Source organism: Eulemur rufifrons, chromosome 1, assembly GCF_041146395.1.
Source record: "Eulemur rufifrons isolate Redbay chromosome 1, OSU_ERuf_1, whole genome shotgun sequence".
Taxonomy (NCBI): domain Eukaryota; kingdom Metazoa; phylum Chordata; class Mammalia; order Primates; family Lemuridae; genus Eulemur; species Eulemur rufifrons.
Genome location: NC_090983.1, coordinates 10,145,587 through 10,163,553, shown reverse-complemented (window position 1 = coordinate 10,163,553; position 17,967 = coordinate 10,145,587). Strand labels below are relative to the sequence as shown.

The window sequence follows — 17,967 nt, the reverse complement described above, 5'->3', positions numbered from 1 at the left end:
ACCTGGCTTGAGACTTCTGTGCCATCTGGAATACCTCTTTATCTATTTTTGGCCTTACAGTCTGCTCTCCAAAGTTTAATTTGTTCTCTACAGTGGTGACTAATACAGAACTGGTCTTTATATTTATGGAGCTTAAATAAATAAAGAAACATTAAAATACACATTTAATTACAAATGTGGTAGGTGTTAGAAGATAAAAAGGATGAAGATTGCTATGGTCTGAATGTTCATGTCCCTCCAAAATTCATAACCCCAATGTGTTGGTATTAAGAGCTAAAGCCTTTGAGGAGTGATTAGGTTAAGAGGGCTTCACCCTTATGAAGGGGATTAGTGCTCCCATAAAAGAAGTTTGAAAGAAGGTTTTTGCCCTTCCCCCACATGAGGACAGAGCAAGAAGTCACCACTATGAGGAATGAGCACTCACTAGACACTGAATCTGCCGTCACCCTGATCTTGGAATTTCCGGCCTCTAGAACTGTGAGTAATAACTTTCTGTTGTTTGTAGGTTACCCAGTCTAAGGGACTTTGTTATAGCAGCAATAATGGACTAATACAGGGATAATACTTGGGAATGGAAGTTAGGGAACGCTGGACATACACAGGGGCCCTAACCATTCATATTTAATTCTCTCTCTCATCACTCTTTCTCCCTTAATCCTTACCTCTTTAATCTATCTAGCTCACTGAAACCACATTAAGGAATAAGATTCTAGGATTTGAAGACATACCTGGTTTCAAATTCCAATTTTTCCATTAATTACCTGTTCAGCCAAGGCTTCACTTCACCTGTAGAGACTCAATTTTCCCACCTACAAAATGAGGTGGTATTCCCACTCACAAGGAGGGATCTTTTATGGATACTAGAAATAATGAATGCACATAGCATATGATTAAGTGTTTGCAAAGAGTAGTTATCATTATTATTAATATTAATATTACTCATGTTATATAATTCTCTCCCAAGACCTTAACCTCAGTTGACTGACCCAGCAAACATCAGTACGGATCTTCTAGTACTATCACAACCTAGGCTAGGCCCTACAGAATGTGGAAGAAGGATGATATTTGCTGTGGGTGAGGCCCCCAAATTTTATGGGCTTGTTGCCAAACAATGGCCTAGCATTCAAGACAGATCCTAATTAAGCTCCCAACTGCTAATCATACAATGAATAGTTATTAAGCTCCAATGACTAAGATATTGCACTTTTCCCAATTTAGGTGTTTTCTAGGCTTTGTCTCTGATTATTCTACTCTGCTATAATCCACTGGTTTACTGAAGAGCTTCACCTCACAGCCTTTATGATGCAAACATTTTTTCCTCACATCATTCCACCTGCCCCTTGAACATTTCATCAATGTTCTTCTCCAGCCATCAAGATCTAACTGAAACCAAGTCCCACTTCAATGTCAAATATTTCTTAATTTCTGTGAAATATTTATAATGAAAACAAAATTTCTACTTTAGAATATTGGAATGTGCATGCAAGTCTTTTCCTTCCCAATATATATGAGTATTAAAGTATTTTATTCAATTTCTATATCACAATTTTCTCCCAGCATATTGTTGGTACTGAGTAACTGTTTGTTATTTGACAACAAAGTCTCTTTTATTTGATGTAATAGAGATGTATAATTTTCCTTTCCAATGATTGTGTTTCCAAACAAAAATCTGTGAATTTGAAAAATGATGTGGTATATTCATTATGAAGAAAAGTTATATCTATGCACACAATGATGTTTTACATTTCTGCAAGGCTTTTATTTCCCTCAAGAATTTCATAAAAAGGTAACAAAGAATTTTAATGTTGAGTAGGATCCCTACTTTCTAGTCCTATACTATCAAAACATTTCATTTTCTGATCATTGTAAGCACAAAGATGTGAAACATCGTCAAAGCTCTTAAGAGAGGGAAATGCCATACACAAAATACTGTATTTGCTTAATGTATGTGTTGTGATTAATGATAGAATCCTGCTTAAAATTAACTACATAAGTTATCAGAACAGGGCACTTACTCTTCTTCTAAGGAAGAGTAAATTTACTTTCTTCTAAAGAAATTTATCTTTTTGCCCACCCCACCCCCAACCAGCTGGATTCAGAGAAGTTAAGATATATGGAGATATTGAGACATAGATGCGTACTCTCAGCTGTCTGGAGACTACAGGGCCTGGGGTGCCCAATCTAGGGCAAGAACGCGTGGCTATCTTCTTACTGAAGGGTTCTAAACAAATATTTGAACACATGTCATCATGTGCAAATGGTTTGTAAGCACTGTCCAAAGGAATATGCTTTTAAATTTATTTTATCCTTATAGTATAGTTTGAAGTCTGATAATGTGATGCCTCTAGATTTGTTCTTTTTGCTTAAGATTATTGCTTTGGCTATACAGGCTCTTTCCTGGTTCCAAACGAAGCATAGAATTACTTTTTCTAGATCTGTGAAATATGACATTGATATTTTGATGAGGATTGCATTGAATCTGTACATCACTTTGGGTAGTATGGGCATGTTAACAATGTTGATTCTACCAATTCATGAGTGTGATATGCTTTTAAATTTGTTTGAGTCATCTGCAATTTCGTTCCTCAGTGTTTCATAGTTCTCTTTGTAGAGAGCTTTCACTTTCTTGATTAAGTGTTCACAAAGAGTAGTTATCATTATTCTTGATTAAGCATATTCCTAAGAATTTTATTTTGTTTGTAGCTATTGTGAATGGTATTGAGTCTTTGATTTGACCCTCAGCTTGAGTGCTATTGATATATAGAAATGCTACTGATTTCTGTACGTTGATTTTGTAACATGAGTGTTTGCTGAATTTATTAATTCTAGGAGTCTCTTGGTGGAGTCTTTTGTGTTTTCTAGATATAAGATTATATCATTAGCAAAAGGCAATAGTTTGACTTCCTCTTTCCCACTTTGGATACCCTTAATTTCTTTCTGTTGCCTGATTGCTCTGGCTAGGACTTCCAGCACTATGTTGAATAGAAGTGGTGACAGTGGGTACCCTTGTCTTGTTCCAGTCCTTAATGGGAATGCTTTCAACTTTTCCCCTTTTGGTATGATTTTGGCTGTGGGTTTTCCATATATGGCTTTTGAAATTTTGAGATATCTTCCTTGTATGCCTAATTTTTTGAGGTTTTTTTAATCATGGAAAGGTGCTGAATTTTGTTGAATGCTTTTTCTGCATCTATTGAGATGATGGTAAGGTCTTTGTTTTTGCTTCTGTTTATGTGGTGAATCACATTTATTGATTTACATATGTTGAACCAGCACTGGGATGATGCCTACTTGGTTGTGGTGGATTTTTTTAAATGTATTGCTGAATTTGGTTTAATAGTATTTTATTGAGGATGTTTGCATCTATATTCATAAGGGATATTGCTCTGTAGTTTTCTTTTTTGTTATGTCCTTTCCCAGCTTTGCTATCAAGGCAATACTGGCTTGATAGAAAGAGTTGGGGAGGATTCCCTCCTTCTTGATGTAATGGAGTAATTTCTGCAATATGGGTACCAACTGTTCTTTGTAGGTCTGGTAAAATTTGGCTGTAAATCTATCTGGTCCTGGGCTTTGTTTTGTTGGAAGATTTTTTTTATTACTGTTTCAATCTTGCTGCTCATTATTGGTCTGTTCAGGAGATGTGTTTCTTCTTGATTGAATCTTGGGAGATTGTGTGTTTCCAGGAATTGGTCCATTTCCTTCACATTTTTGAGTTTATGTGCATAGAGATATTCATAGTATTTACAGATGATATTTTGTATTTCTGTGGTATCAGTTGTGAGATCTCACTTTTCATTTCTGATTGAGCTTAATTGGGTCCTGTCTCTTCTATTCCTTAATAGTCTAGCAAGAGGCCTAACAATTTCGTTTATCTTTTCAAAGAACAAACTTTTTGTTTCAATGATCCTTTATATTGTTTTTATGTCTTGCATTTTGTTTAGTTCTCCTCTGACCTTAGATACTTATTTTCTTCTGCTGGCTTTGGGTTTGGTTTGCTCTTCCTTTTCTAGTTCCTTGAGACATGTCATTAGATTGTTAATTCATGATCTTTCTGTCTTTTTGATATAGGCATTTAAGGATAGGAATATTCCCCTTAGGACTGCTTTTGCTGAATGCCATAGATTTTGATGACTTGTGTTCCTTCTGTTTTTCGGTTCAAGGGATTTTTTGTGGGATCTGTGACTGGCTCTAGGCCCTAAGGTGGAGCACTGAAATACCCCAGGTGGTAGGTCCTAGAACTTCCAGACAAGTCTTTATTCTCCATCACAGGAGAGGTGTTTGGGGGAGTGAGACTCAGCAGGGCTGGGTTGGGTGAGCCTACCCTCAGGCTCCTCAAAAGCTATAAGGTAGCTGTTTCAGTAGGGGTCAAAGCTCCACTCCCAGGTTTCTGGGGAGAACCACCATGGAAGGGCTGAGGTGGACCAACCCAGCCAGAACATCTGCTTGTAGGTGACGGGCCATCTGAGATTCACAATCTGGCTGCTGGGAGCAGGTTTTTCTCTTCTTTCTACTCCCCTGCTCTGCAGTCTTTCTTGGTGTCTGCCTGCAGGCAGGTTTGAGCTCCTCCACTGCGGTGATGCAGGCTGGGACCTTCCCTGTCCAGGATCCCACCCTGGACTAAGAGCATGGCTTTACTGTGGGGGGCAGGGTGCTCCACGAGTGCACTGTGGCTCCACACTGCAATCTCTTTTCAGTTCTGCCCAAGCAGGCTCCCCCTCCCAAGATTAGTTCACAAATCTCCCCTCCATGCCCCCGAGCAACATGCTAGAGTCCTGGGGTATAGGATCTGGCCTGTGGGCCTCTCCCTGAGTCCCTGAAGATCAATCTCTGATGTGCCAGGGTGAAGTGTGCTGGTCCTGAGTTGCCTATGGGGTGCTCAAGCAGGTTTTATGTCCTTCCACTTTGACATATGCCCTGTTCTGATGGACCAGCCAGGCAAGCAGCTCTGGGTAAGGCCAGTGAGCAGGGAGCTCACAGTCTGAGCATCCTTTAGTCCACCACAGGTCTATAAGAGGAAATGTTTGAGCCCCTCTCTCTGTGGAAGCCTCAGTATGGTGTATGCACCAACAGAGGAGAAGCAGTCACTTTTGAGAGCCCTGGCTCAATCTTCTCTCTCGGCAACTGCAGGGGAGGGAGGGGATGGGGAGGCAAAGAGTCTGGATGGAGGAAAGCTAGCACTCTGATTGTCTCTGTCACTCTCTCCAGAAGCCAGCCTGCCCAGAATGTCCAGGCTCTGGGGTCACACAGGTCCCCCAGAGGACCCATGGGCCCCTCTGGCTCCTGCAGTCTGGGCTGGAGTTGGGAAACATTTGTGTGGGAATGAACAAGACAGAAACTGAGGGTCTGAAGTCCCCTGAGGAGGACGAAGGTGCACGGTGGATTTAGAAACAATATGGTGCCTGCTGTCTTGGTTCAGATCTGTGGTGGCAGGAAGGGACCCCAAGGGGGCTGGCAGCCTGGCACTTTGTCCTCACAAAGCTCCCAGTTCACTGGCGCCAGCACCTTTTGGGCTCTTGAGAGTAGAAAGGCTCCCCAGCAGCTCCAGAGCCTGCTGACTGCCAGAGATGGGAAGGAGGGAGAAACAAACCACCCCACCAGCCCTTTTCGCTGGACTCCAAGCCTCTTGGGGGTTGATCTCTGCCGATATCTTGCTCCCTCTTGTTCTGCTCCACAACTTCTTCCCATGGAATCTCTGGTAGGTTCTGGCACTTTTCCCTGAGAATTACACCCGATTTGTTTGATTGTTTTCTTTTTTATCTAAAACTTTTCCTTCTTCCTGCAATGATCTGGCAGCTGACGTCTCTGGTCAGCCATCTTGTCTCTGCCCCTCCCGAACTCAAGAAACTTTTATCTTTCAATGAAAAGAAATCAATTGCTGACCTGGGCCAGATATTCCTTAATGTCTCGAAGCACTCTGATTCTACAATTTTTTTTTAAGTTTGGAAAGTTTCGTCACTAGCTTAATTAATGTTTAATTGCTGACTTAAACATTTTAAAATAGCTTAAAATTTAGCATCATGTATACACACACATACACACACGCACACACACCCCACACATACTCATGCAGGACTAGAAGTCCTAAGATTTTGTGTAATGTTGCACACTAACTTCATGTTGATTTAACCTATGGCATAGCAAACTTTCTAAGAATTCTGTAGTCTTTTATTTTCAACTCTGGGATATAAATACTTTCCCATTGTTTCATAGGGAAACTGTGTAATGCCTATTTAAAACACACTGAAATACTGAGAGAGAAACAATGACATAAACTGGAAATAAAATTATTGTGTGGAAGAAAAAAATTGGCATCAAACCCCCAGTGTTTTAGTCTCCATTTCTCAGAAGGTTTAATTAAATGTTAAGATAAAAATATTCCTTTTAATGATGATTTTGCTGGCTGACTGCCTGAGTTCTCTTGTATTAGCCTCCTTTGACATGAAGGAGAAACAGTTTTCAAAGTATGAAGAATTATGTTTCATTATTATTCTGTAATTCTGTTTCAATAGAAAGCATTTTTATATTATGCTATTGACACCTACTAAAATTTGGAAATCTTATAACTGATTATTAGAAATGTATTGGAAAATAACAGAGTCTTTTAGCCATTGGAACAAAACAATTCTCCATGATCAAGGAGAATTCACCAGATCACAGGCATAGCTGGTTGGAAGTGTTGGGAAGGAAACAGTGATGGCCCCAAAATTCATTCTCCCCTTTCCTACAGAGGGAGTGGGAGAGAATACCTCTAGCTAAAGAAGAAGGTGACATTGTCACAGGTGATGATGAACATACTAATAACTAGCCTCCACATAAACTAATTGTACTTTTCTGGCAGGACAATCCTTACCTCTGGAGTGATTTTTGCAATATATACTTGGTCTGACTAAGCTTACTTCTAGTAAATAAATATGGACTGCACTGATTTATGGAGTATTCATCACTGACAAATGTCACACAAGGATGCAACTGAGTATAAAATGGAGATGTTTCATGAACAAAAGGGCTCCTTTCTTTGAAATAAATGTCTTCATATACGTAATTTAGAGACTTTTTATGTTAACTGGGCCAAAGTGCATCCTAAGAAATGAACTACACGGCTTCAGTACAAGCTCAGATATCTCACTGTATTCTTTGTGCCTCTTAGTTGCTTGTACCCTGGAAGCTACACTGTATCTCAATGTGGTCACAAGGATATAATAAGCACAAAGGACAATTCAGAGCTTGGGGAAAGATTGAGATTGGTAAAGAAGTATCAAGCCACACTTATCTACTTCTGTCCTATCACACAGATGTCAGCTGGCTGAAAAATTCTTTGAAAGCTTATCAGAGCTTTTTCCACATGAGTATGATAACTGAGTTTGAGTCTTAAGTGAAAAATGCAAGAGTGACAAAAATACTCAGGAAATGTAAATATAGTATAATTTATGAATGACCAGCAATGGTTTAAACAGAATCAAGTTAGACATATAAATAGAAGACGGCTGATTAATTGCTGTTTAATTGCTATTTAGAGTCAGTATAATGCTGTCATGGTTACAAGATCAGTGAAGGGAATGTAATTTTAATGTGAGAAGAAGCAAAATACAAGAAGAAACACACATGCAGAAAATTATATTGAGTGCATCAAAGCCTACTATTGATTTTGGATTATTTTGTGTTGGCATGTGAAATGCAGGCAGTGCAGAATTTGCCACTGGACAAAAGGACCGTGGATTCAATAGCCATGTATCACGAGCATTGGTGTATGCCTCTGGTCTTTGGCAATTAAAAAAAAAGTGACAATTTTCTTTTCTCAGACTCTTCTCTTTGGGGGGAAAAGCTACTGGAAACAACTACCTTTTAAGATGTATGCAGATGAACACATAATTTGCTGAGGGATGAGCCTGGCAGGATACAGGAAAGACGGATACTCTTAGGGCTGGTGGGGAACATGGTGTCTACACCAGACTACTGAGCTGAGAGGGTTTCTTAGATCAGGAACTGCAAGCAAAGAGAGGAGGCCCCAAGGCTAGTGATAGGAAGCAGGGTTGGCTAGTCTTTCATTAAATATCCGAAGATAGAAAGGAGAATTTTGAATGCCAGATTAGATATTTTTAAAATTTGAGACCCCTTCCATTCCTGAATAGAAATATTTAATACATAATTTAAAGAAAGTTTGGGGTAATTACAATAAGAATTCAGCAAAACAGATCATTTGCTTAGTTCCAGCAGTGCAGTATTACTCTCAATTCCACAAAATGTGCCAAGCTATTTTAGGTTTTAGAGTCCTACTTTTTGGTTAAGAAAAAAAAAAAGAAAGAAAGAAAAGAAAAGGCATGAGAGACGCAAGATCCTTCCAGGAGTTCTTCACACATAGCAAAAAGGACATTCAAGGAACTGAGCTGCGGAAAATAGAACACAACGAACATTGGAATCTTAAACACCATATAGCAAAAGTGTTGGAGGCAAAGAGAAGTGGGGCAAAGTCCAGAAGTCCTCAAAATGCTGACATTTGGAATAACAAGCTAAATCATATTCAAAGTGCAAAATAAGCCATAATTGAGAGTTTTAAACAAAATTTCCCACATAGGATCACCACGCTGATATTTTGCAAAGAATGAACTCTCCATGTAGCACACGCAGCCCACCTCTCTGTTTCTGTGTGGACCCGGCTGCCTTAACGTCAGAAGAAGACATTCAGCTTCTAGACCTGCTTTTGCTGAAGGCAGAGAAAGTGGGTCTCTGCCAGAAGCCGTCATTATTTGTGTTCTGTCCTCAGTGCAACCCTGAAGCCTCCTAGATGTCCATGCGGCTCAGCGCATACACAAGTTTCCTTAGACAGTGAGTGAAATTGTCCCCAGAGGGAATTTTGTGGCTGGCTCTTTAGATGCAACTAGGCTGCATCCAGACTCATGGCTTCTCCTCCTCTCTGCCTCCCAGTCCCCCTTCCCAGCGGTTGGGGTAGTACCACCGCTCATGAATATCTTAGTCTAAGTAGTCAGAGTTCATTCTTCTGTTTAACCCTCAGGGTCACAGAGTCCTACTGATCTTGACTCCCAAATGTGTCCCACCAGGTTCCTTCTCCTCTTCTCCTACTGCCCCTATCCCTGCTCTACCTCTCTCCCCGCCCTCCCTGTCTCCACCAAGTGCGCCCCTCCTGGCATCCCAGATTCCAGTGTCCCTCTGCTCTAAGGAATTCTTTTTAGAACTACCAGATTAGCTTTCTTTAAATATCACTTTTAGTTAGATAATTGTCTATTTCTTTTCTTTAAAATACCCCTGTTCCTTCAATGCTTCTGATTACTGTTGCAGAATGGTGATAAAACAGGACATCTAGCTTATTTGACAACGTTGGCTCAGCCATTCTCTGCTATCAGAAGCTGGCCTGAAACCATTAACAGGCAGCGTGATCAGAAGAGAGTGTTTGTAGAGCTGAGAGTGGTTTATACTTCGGGGGAGAAATCCTCGTGTCTTCCTTCTACAGAAAGGTAGATACAGCTCAATCACACTGATTTTGTTTTAATTTACTTTATTTATTTTTAAAGTTCTTCCTTCCTTGAAGGAAACCGCCACTACAAATAAGGAATATTATACCTATTTTCCATCATGTGAATATCTAACTTTTAAATGCAGTGAAATTGCTTCTTAGCTTCTTGGAACTATTATTGGGGCTCTTGTCCAAGAGCAACACAATTATGACTAATAAAAATGTCTTTAGAGATATGGACCAGATTGTGAAAAAGCCTTCCAATTTGTATGGCTGTGCCTGCACATGTTAATTAAATTGCTTTTGTTAATTACCTGTCATCAAAAAGATATGGGCTTAGATAAAAGTGTATTTTACACAATAAGGTGAAACATCAAGGGATCTTCCTTCCGTCATTCTTCAGGTACGTCTGTGCCACTGTTGACAGCAAATTTAAGTCAGTTGAAAGGGGGCCAGTCATGGCCAAGAATGCTCTTGAAACTTCAAAAAGCTGTTCAGATGTCATATTAAGATCAGACTCTGCCTCTGGGAACCTGAAGTGTTTTCGGTCTGCTGCCTTTGATAAGTCCAAGTTTAAGGCGGATTTAATTAACACAACATAAAAAGAGAAGGATATTTCAGGTGTTCATTTTGCTCCTCACATGAATCTTATTAAGAGGCTTGTTTCCACTTTATCCCAGATATCACATCTTCAGTCTGTGAAGTAAAGCATGGACTGAAATTGTCCGGCTGTTGTGGAAAAATAACATTGAATATAATGCTTTCAAAGCAGAGGAAAATCTAAGAGGTATTCAACATAATGAGGGCACATTGCATGCTATGTTAACATCAGTTTTTAAATTCTATTTAAATAAATTTTCCCCTTATTTAAAGATTATTTGGAATCAACTAATATTGATGGAACATCAACTATGTGCCAAGGGCTTACACAAACCTTTTAGTATGGAAACCACACCGACTCTAAGGAATGAGTCAGAGAGGTTATATCACTGGTGTAAGATCACACAGTAAGAAGAGACTCCTGGGATCTTATTCAGGTTTTTGGATTTCAAATCCAGGTTTGATACACATCCCACTGCCTCCCTAGAGATGAACAGTTTTTGATTTATTATAAAGAGACCATCAAGACCTTTCACTTAGTGGTTAGCAAATATAAAAGGATAACATTTATTAGCTTAGTTCGTAGAAAACCCCTATGATTCTGTTTAACGATGGTTGTATTTGTCTTACAGGAAGGAGTGGTTGTATGAGAAGGGGCCATCAGGCCATGTCTGTGTGAGATACAGTTCAAAGGATATCAGGGGAGAACTCTAGGGTCCCTTCCGCATCAGCAATTTTTTCCCATTTTTTTCATGTAATATCTTATAATTTAATCATTTAAAATGTATTATTTTGGAGAATCACATTGCATACATTAAAACTGCCCCTGGGTCTCAGGGCTCATTAAATTAGGGTGACATAGTGGTTAGCTGACTTTCCAACTTGGTTGAATTAATAGTGTTCACTTGGAGCTTATAATAAGTAGAACTCTGAGGTCATGTCCAGGTTCAATAGTCTCAGTTATCAGTGTCAGTCAAGGCAAAGGGTAATAGCAGTAGTAGCAAACAGGTTTTATTTGTCACCGCTATGTTAAGCTATGCAATCACAAATACCTCAGTGTGAATTTACCTGATAACTTTCCTAGCTCTTAAAAGACAGGGAGAAGGGAGAGAAAGGATAATTCTGAAGCTGGAGCTAGGATGACCATGTAACTTATTCTGCGTACCAAAAGTTTTGAGAGCAAAAAGGTGTCTATTAACAAAAACCAGGACAATGTGTGCAAACTGCCACTGTGTGGTATGGTCAGCTGAGCTCTGGGGAAAGGCAGTCTCTCACTACCAGAAACATACTGAGGAGCTCCTCTTTCAGCTAAGTGCACTGATGTCTTCCTGATAATATGGCTTTTTCACAGCCATGGCTTCCAGTGACCATGTTTTCCCAACGACAAAGAGGAACTGAAGCAGTTGTGTTTGGGGAGGATTCTCAGAACCCCTAGAGATTCACTGTGAAACGCATGAAAGAAATTCAGTCAATTTACCTTTTTTTCAGAGATTGATTATCCAAGTAAGGCATTACCTTCTGGACCCTTGTTTTATCTCTTCCACTGGTTAATTTAGCAATATGTCAGTTCTAATAAAACGAGTTGATGGGGAAAAGATGAAGCTATTCCGTGAAATGAGTTTGGGGAATTGTCAATAGATTTCAAATACCCATGTTACTATCAGTGAAGGTTGATTGACTGAAGAGTGGTGATTCATCGGGACAGCCTTGCTGCTTCCAAGATATAACTGTCCTTGCTCTTTTTGCCTCTTTTGTACAGAACGTACATTATATGTGCATTTATGAGCATACAGATCCTCTCCCTCCTAGTCCCATTACCTGTGATTAACAGTATTGAAGAAAATTGATCAATAATCATTGAAATTAGCTTGCAGTATTATTTAATAATAAAATAATTAATAAACATATGAAATAATTCAAGATTCAGTGTCTTTTCCCCCACAGTTTCCTACTTTTCAAAACATTCAGTGTCTTTTTATTGAGGACCTTGGTTCTGGATACGAAGAAGAAGAAAACATTAGTGTGCTACTCTTTTGAAGGGAGGGCAAACCATTACTGCCCACATAGTGTGTGACATGTAGCACACTCAGCAACTAAATAGTCTTTTAAATGCAATTATTATGTAAACTTGAGAGAATATTTGAAATGAAAGAAATGTGCTATGAATATTTAAAAACATATTACCTATACAGAAAGTTGTCAGTTCCTTCTGCATTAACTTGCAACCAGCCCTTCCTAAATTTGGTTGAATATTTTCTTTACATATTCAAATCTGGATCATCCTTCAGAATGTAAATTAAGATCTACTTCCCTACTGAATTTATTGCTGTGTATTGCTGGTCCAAGGTCTCTCTTGGCTCTTAGTTTTTAAAGCCCAAAATACTCATTTTCACCCAGTTTATGCAGATATACCTCCAAAATATAGTGGTTTCAGTTCCAGACCAGCACAATACAGCAAATATCACAATAACACAAGTCACACAAAATTTTTGGTTTCCCAATGCATATAAAAATTATGTTTACACTATGTTGTAGTCTATTAAGTGTTCAATAACACTATGTCTAAAATAATAATGTGCATACCTTAATTAAAAATACTTTATTGCTAAAAATGCTAATGATCATCTGAGCCTTCATGGAGTCCTGATCTTTTTGCTGTGGAGGGTCTTGCCTTGAATTTTATGGCTGCTGACTGATCAGGGTGGTGGTTGCTGAAGACTAGAGGACTATAGTCATTTCTTAAAATGAAACAACAAAAATGTTTGCCACATTAATTGATCTTCCTTATATGAAAAATTGTAGCATGCGATGTTGTTTGATAGCATTTTACCTATAGCAGAACTTTTTTCAAAGTTGGAGTCAATCTTCTCAGACCCTGCTGCCAATATGTCAACTAAGTTGATGTAATATTCTAAATTCTTTGTTGTTGTTTCAACAATATTGACAACATTTTTACCATGAGTAGATTCCATCAAAAAAAAAAAAAAACACTTCCTTTGTTCATCCATAGGAAACAATAGATGCTCATCCATTTAAGTTTCATTCTGAGACTGCAGCAACTCAGTCACACCTTCAGGCTCCAGTTCTAATTCTAGTTGTCTTGCTGTTTCCACCACATCTGCAGTTACTTCCTCCACTGAAGTTTTGAACCCCTCAAAGTCATCCATGAGGGTTGGAACCAACTTCTTCCAAAGTTCTGTTAATGTTGATATTTTGACTTCCTTACATGAATCATGAATGTTCTTCATGGCATCTACAACGGTGAATCTTTTCCAGAAGTTTTCCAATTTACTTCACCCAGATCCATCAGAGGAATCACACTATTTATGGCAGCTATAGCATTACAAAACATATTTATTAAGTAATAAGATTTGGAAGTTGAAATTATCCCTTAATGCATGGGCTGCATACTGATACTGTGTTAGCAGGCATGAAAGCATTAATCTCCTTGCACATCTACATCAGAGCTCCTGGGTAACCCAACGCATTGTCAATGAGCAATGATATTTTGAAAGAAATCTATTTTTCTGAGCAGTAGATCTCAAGAGTGGGCTTAAATGTTCAGTAAACCATGCTGTAAACAGATATGCTGTAATGTAGGCTTTTGGTTCCATTTATAGAGCATAGACAGAATAAATTTAGTATGATTCTTAAGGGTCCTAGGATTTTTTTGAATGGTAAATGAGCATTGGCTTCCACCAAAAGTCAGCAGCTGAATTAGCTCTTAACAAAAGATTCATCCTGTCCTTTGAGGTTTTGAGGCCAGGCATTGATTTCTCCTCTCTACCTCTGAAAATCCTAGATGGCATCTCCTTCCAGTAGAAGTCTGTTTTGTCTACATTAAAAATCTGTTGTTTAGTGTAGACACCTTCATTGACATCCTTAGCTAGATTCTTCTGGATAACTTGCTGCAGCTTCTCCATCAGCACTTGCTGGTTCACCTTAAATTTTTATGTTATGGAGACAGCCTCTTTCCTTCAACCTCATGAGTCAACATCTTCTAGCTTTAAACATTTTTTTTTCCTGCAGCTTCCTCACCTCTCTCAACCTTCATAGAATTGAGGAGAGTTAGGGCCTTTCTACAAATTAGATTTTTGCTTAAGGTAATGTCACTGGTTTGATCTTCTATCCAGACCACTGAAACTTTCTCCATGTCAACAATAAGTCTGTCTCACTTTCTCATCATTTGTTTGCTGTTTGGAGCAGCACTTTTAGTTTCTTTCAAGAACTTTTTCTCCACATTCACAATCTGACTAACTGCTCAGTGCTAGAGGCCTAGATTTGTCCTGTGTTGGCTTTTGTCATGCCTTCCTCACTAAGCTTAATCATTCTGAGCTTTTCATTTAAAGTGAGAGATGTGTGATTTTTCCTTTCACTTAATACTTGTAGGCCTGTGTAGGGTTATTTATTGGCCTAATTTTATTATTGTTATGTCTTATGGAATAAGGAGGCTCTCAAAGAGGGAGAGAGCTGGGGAACTGGCCAGTAAGTGGAGCAGTCAGAACACACACGACATTTATTGATTAAGTTCACCATCTTATATGGGCATGGTTTGTGATGGCCCCAAATAATTCCAATAGTAACATCAAAGTTCATTGATTGCAGATCACCATAACAAATATAATAATAGTGAAAAAGTTTGAAATATTGAGAGAATTACTAAAATGTAGCACAGAGACACTGAATGAGCACGTTCTGTTGGAAAAATGGTACCGATAGACTTGCTGGACTCAGGCTTGCCTCAAACTTTCATTTGTAAAAAATGCAGGATCTGTAAAGTGCAATGAAGCAAAGTGCACTGAAACACGGTATGTCTGTAGTTATCTTACATACTATTTTGACTCATAATCACTGTTTGACTTTTTACTAGAGAAACCATTATTATTTCCCAAACCATACTGTGTAAGGGTGGGAGTCACTTGTGATCTATCTTTATATCTCTCCCCAAGATCTAACAGAGTTTTGAAAGTGTTTAGGTTGAACCATATGAAATTGCCTATATTTGATCATTTTTGATCAGTAAAAAAGGGCAATTTCATATGATTGAACTTAGTAACAGCTACTCTAGAAATATAATTGTGGAATGAGTGGGATCATATTTAAAACTTTAAAGTCTTACTAATATATATGTTTGTTTATATACATACACATACATGTACATATCTACACACACAAATATATATATATATATATATGTATGCCAATGAAGTTATTCAGAATTGAAGTTATTCAAGAAAAAAGTTTCAGTTTTAATTTTTTGAGTGGACATCCAGCCCCAAACAGCTCTTTCAGTTCAGTAGCTTCCAGACATAATTATTTTTCATAAAAGAAATAAATATAACCACTTCTTTTCCAGGGAAATAACTTTAGCTGAGAAAACAGATCATAAATCCTTAACTCTCGATTTAATAAATATTGAATTATTTTTCTGGAACTATCTACTTAATGATAATATTGTTATGCTGTAGAATGATATTAGTAATAAAAAAATCTTTATTTTCATTGCTTATAATATACCAGGTACTGTTCTAAACATTTTACATCTATTAATTTATTCAATACTTGCTTCAATCCTGTAGAATAATATTATCTTCATTTTTAACATGAAGAAATTGAGACATGAAAAAGTAAAGTCATTTGCTTAAGATTACATGATAAGTAATGGTGGAACTAGGTGTCAAATTCAGGCAGCCTGGCTTCAATTCTGTTCTTAAATACCACTAAAATTCTAATCAATAAAAATATACTTATTTTTTAAATTAGAATAAATGAAAAATCATTTAGCCTTGTGAAATGCACAGTACCTGGTGAAGACTTTATAATTTTGAGTTAGAGGGTTGAACAGAATATACCTAAGGCTCAGAGACCTGCAGTTTTAGCTCTTTTATAAATAACTCAAAATCATTTTGAATTATAGATCCTCAGTTTCCTGCATTAAAAACTGGAATTTATAGCATTGACTCCCCTATAGGAATTTTATAAGAGGCAAAAGAACAATAGATCATATAACAGATGCTGAGAACCCTTAATTAGGCTTATTTTTATATTTGATTATGAATGAATATATGCTAATACTTTCATAAAATTAGGTTTAATGTTACTTTTCTGTAATAAATATGTTTTCTAGTGCATATATTTGTTAATTTCTTTAATACTCAAAAATTAGGAAGTTATACAGAAGTTACATAAGCAGAGAATAAATAGGTTGCTTAACTATGTATAGAATCAACAAATTAATATATATTAAGTTTATGTATACACATGCATGTATATAATGAATATTATATACATATACATAATACATACACATACACAATATGCTTGGTAACAATTTGTCTTAATTTACATCTCTAATATTTTTTATTAATTTTTTTGCAATAAATGAAAAACAATGTGATTTCTTCTACAGTTGGATGAGAAGAAACACATTCTTCTCTGGAATTCAGTATCAAATAGTGCCAGAAGCATTAGGTGGGAATTAAGATCTTGGGTATTTTGCTTTAAGTCTCTGGGTTTTAGTTGGATTGGCAGGGAAAATGAGGTCATTAGATTAGCTGATTTTATGTTGTTTAGATGACGACTGTCTGCAAGTATCTTAAAGTAAGATTGTTTATCAGCTCTCAAGTCTAAATTTTAGGAAATACAATTGTCTTTCTCCTAATAAAATAAGCCAAGCATACCCTTTGCTTTAGGAAAATATCAAAAGCAGAACAGCCATAAAATTTTCTTAGATACAGACGTAGGAGCTTAATATAATAATTTGAGTCATTCAAAACCTGTGAAGATTTTTTCAAGAAGGAGATCCGAGAAGCTGTTATCTACGGCTAAGTTTGGGAAGACACACTGGAGAGGAGTTCGGGTTGAAATGGTACGGCAATGGAGGCTTATAATTTCAAGTTGTACCTTTCTGAACTGCTTGAGTTTTCCAATCATTTCCATGAATTGCGTTTTTAGTGTCATCAGGGTTTATTCGGGAAAGCAAAATGTGGACCATTCTGTTGTTTTTATTGTTGTTTCTACTTTAGAAAAAAGTCCTTGAAAGGTCAAACTAAACTAGTGCTCAAGTTCAACTGGAGAGGAAACTATGGTGTAAGGCAACCCTACCTTCTTACATGCGGTGATCGAGCCACCCAGGCTGCTTCCGGAGCTGCCGTTGCCACTGCCCTGCTGCGGTTCTGAAACTTCATGCATCAGTGGTGACTCCAAGGTGCTATTTGTGCCCCAAAACACAAAAGAGAACACATTCCAGTGAGTCATCTCTATATTTAGAAATGAATGAATGAATCACTACGTGGCTTATCAAAAACCATCTTTTCAGATTGCATTAAACACTACAAATCCCTCAGCTGAAATTTGCATTTCTTTGTTGGATACACCTTTGGAATTGGTGGAACAACTACAGACAATCGTCTTGTGAATTTAAAACTGCAACCCAATGCATTCCGCAGTGCCTTGATAGACACAGTTGCATTTGTCTGACTTGCAACTGTGTTGCAACTTGCTAACACTTGCAAAGATGCAGTGTTAGCATCTTCTTAAGCAAGCAGTTTTAATACTCAAATAAAGTCTTCTCAATTGCCATGTTAATTCAATTCTGCCAATACCAACACATAATAAAATACTTATTGTATTTTTTAAAATGAGGGTAAAACATAATTTTATTCAGGAGGCAGGATTGTACCATGAAAAATAATGTGCATTTTAGAAAGTGCAGGTCATCCCTTTACCACCTCTGTGACTGAAGACAGTCCATTAACTTGTCTGTCTCCAAAATTCTAGACTTATACCCACCCCCATCTGTGTCAAATCTTGGTGGGCTTGACTACGTACAGGGCTCTATAAATATTTTTAAAATATTTAAAATTATTTCTACATCTTTATGAGGTGATAAAATTGAAATT

At 37.7% G+C, this 17,967-nt stretch overlaps 1 protein-coding gene across 1 annotated transcript in view; it reads right to left on the bottom strand.

Annotated features, from left to right (window-relative positions):
• Positions 1 to 17,323, bottom strand: part of SPHKAP (SPHK1 interactor, AKAP domain containing) — a 102,185-nt gene extending 84,862 nt beyond the window's left edge. Inside the window, exon 1 of the mRNA XM_069474064.1 lies at positions 17,171 to 17,323. Coding sequence (XP_069330165.1) covers positions 17,171 to 17,323 — 153 coding nt within the window. The remainder of the gene's footprint in view (positions 1 to 17,170) is intronic.
• Between the last annotated feature and the right edge of the window lie 644 nt (positions 17,324 to 17,967).